Source organism: Salvelinus sp. IW2-2015, linkage group LG7 (assembly GCF_002910315.2).
Source record: "Salvelinus sp. IW2-2015 linkage group LG7, ASM291031v2, whole genome shotgun sequence".
NCBI classification, from domain to species: domain Eukaryota; kingdom Metazoa; phylum Chordata; class Actinopteri; order Salmoniformes; family Salmonidae; genus Salvelinus; species Salvelinus sp. IW2-2015.
In genome coordinates, this window is record NC_036847.1 from 9,565,544 (window position 1) to 9,567,158 (window position 1,615).

General features: G+C 52.2%; 1 protein-coding gene across 1 annotated transcript in view; it reads right to left on the bottom strand.

Annotated features, from left to right (window-relative positions):
- prdm16 (PR domain containing 16) overlaps window positions 1-1,615 on the bottom strand; it is a 33,202-nt gene that overhangs the window by 14,481 nt on the left and 17,106 nt on the right. The window contains exons 8-10 of the mRNA XM_070444623.1: window positions 880-1,028; window positions 435-651; window positions 225-302 (exon numbers count right to left, since the gene is read on the bottom strand). Of these exons, the coding sequence (XP_070300724.1) occupies window positions 225-302; window positions 435-651; window positions 880-1,028 (444 nt within the window). The remainder of the gene's footprint in view (window positions 1-224; window positions 303-434; window positions 652-879; window positions 1,029-1,615) is intronic.

Sequence of the window (1,615 nt, forward strand, 5' to 3'; positions counted from 1 at the left end):
TGTGTGTGTCCGTCATCGAGGCCTATGCCAGGCATGAGTGTGTTTTTGTTGCCAAATGAGGAGGGATAAATCAGGTGGGAAGGATGTGATTTCATCATTGGTTGACCGGTTGGAGTAGGCCTCTGTCAGCGGTACGGAGGGACCAAGAAGAGAAGAGAGGGCGAGAGGAGAAGAGAGGAAGAGGGAGGAGAGAGAGAGAGAGAGGGAGGACAGGAAAGGCTTACCTGTAGGGCTGCTCTCCTGTGTGTGTCCGTAAGTGCCTGGTAAGATTAGCTGACCTGGGGAAGATCTTCCCACAGTACCTGGGGAGAAAGAGGGGGGGGGGGAGAGAGAAAGAAAGAGAGAGAGAGAACACGGCTTAAATATCCTACACTGTCCCGTACTTCTTACAAAAAGTTTAACCCCCCCAAAAAATCTCCGGCGCGGTGTCCTACCTGCAGGTGTAGCGCTCTTTGCCTTTGCGGAGGATGGCGTCGGAGAGGGAGGGCGGCGGCGAGCGGAAGTTGAAGAGCGGGTGGGCGGAGTGCTGCAGTGAGTTGGGCGGGGCGTCCAGTTTGAGAGCGCCAAAGCTCTCCAGCTTCTCCGTCATGTTCTCCATGGCCGACATCTGAGGTAAAGAAGGTGTACCACGGTAAAGATACTGTAGCTGTAGATAGGGGAAGATTTACAGTCACGTTTTAGTCAACAATAACTGTTCTTCAACAGGTTGCACTGTTTTGTTCCAGCCCTACACTAGGCCTTGATTAGTTGGTTAAATCGAGCAAACTGTTCGCTAGGGGGACGAGCGCCTGGTAGCAGGGGCCGGAGAGAGAGAAATAGAGGAAGGCAGGAGGAAGCGATATATCAGAGGTCGTTCTCTTGATAGGTCACCTCCCTGACCTATCGCACGTTCGCAGACACTCGAGGAGTCCCCTGAGTCCCACCCCCGGCCCAGGCAGACTTTGTTCTCAGCCACCTCCTCCTTTCCCCTCCGCTCTCGGACTCTCGGTGAAGCCACCGCGAGCTCAATAAGCCATTCAATGAGAACTCTGACGGGAACCATACAATAAAGTTCAAAGATGCCCGTCACTGATACTGCTTTACCTTGTCTCCTCCCCCAGCCTCGGGACAAAGGGCCAGTCAGTTATGGGCCGGGGGGGTTTTATTTGCCAAAAACAGCTTACATCCTTCCTGGTTTGGGAATACAACAGGGGACATGGAGACAGACACGCCGTCTCAATTTATTTATTCGTGGCGTCTCGGCGTTGGATGATTCCGTCAGCGGAACGAATTAGCGAATGAGCGATCCCTTCATTGCGGTGTGATAACTGGGTGGATTTGAGCCTAGATGATTGGGATAACAGAGAGCTTATTGGGCTTCGTATTTGTCTTGGATGTGTTCTGTCCAAGAACCAGGTAAAAGCTGCTTTGACAGACCATTCATGGCCGTTTGTTCGTACGTCTCAAAGGTCTGCCCTTACGTCCTTATGCTACCGCCTGTTCTTATGTGCCACCCACACCTGGCATATAGGGGAAAAGGATCCACTGTTGTTGTTGGATGTACATGTAGGGTACAGAGTGTGTGTGTGTGTGTGTGTGTGTGTGTGTGTGTGTGTGTGTGTGTGTGTGTGTGTGT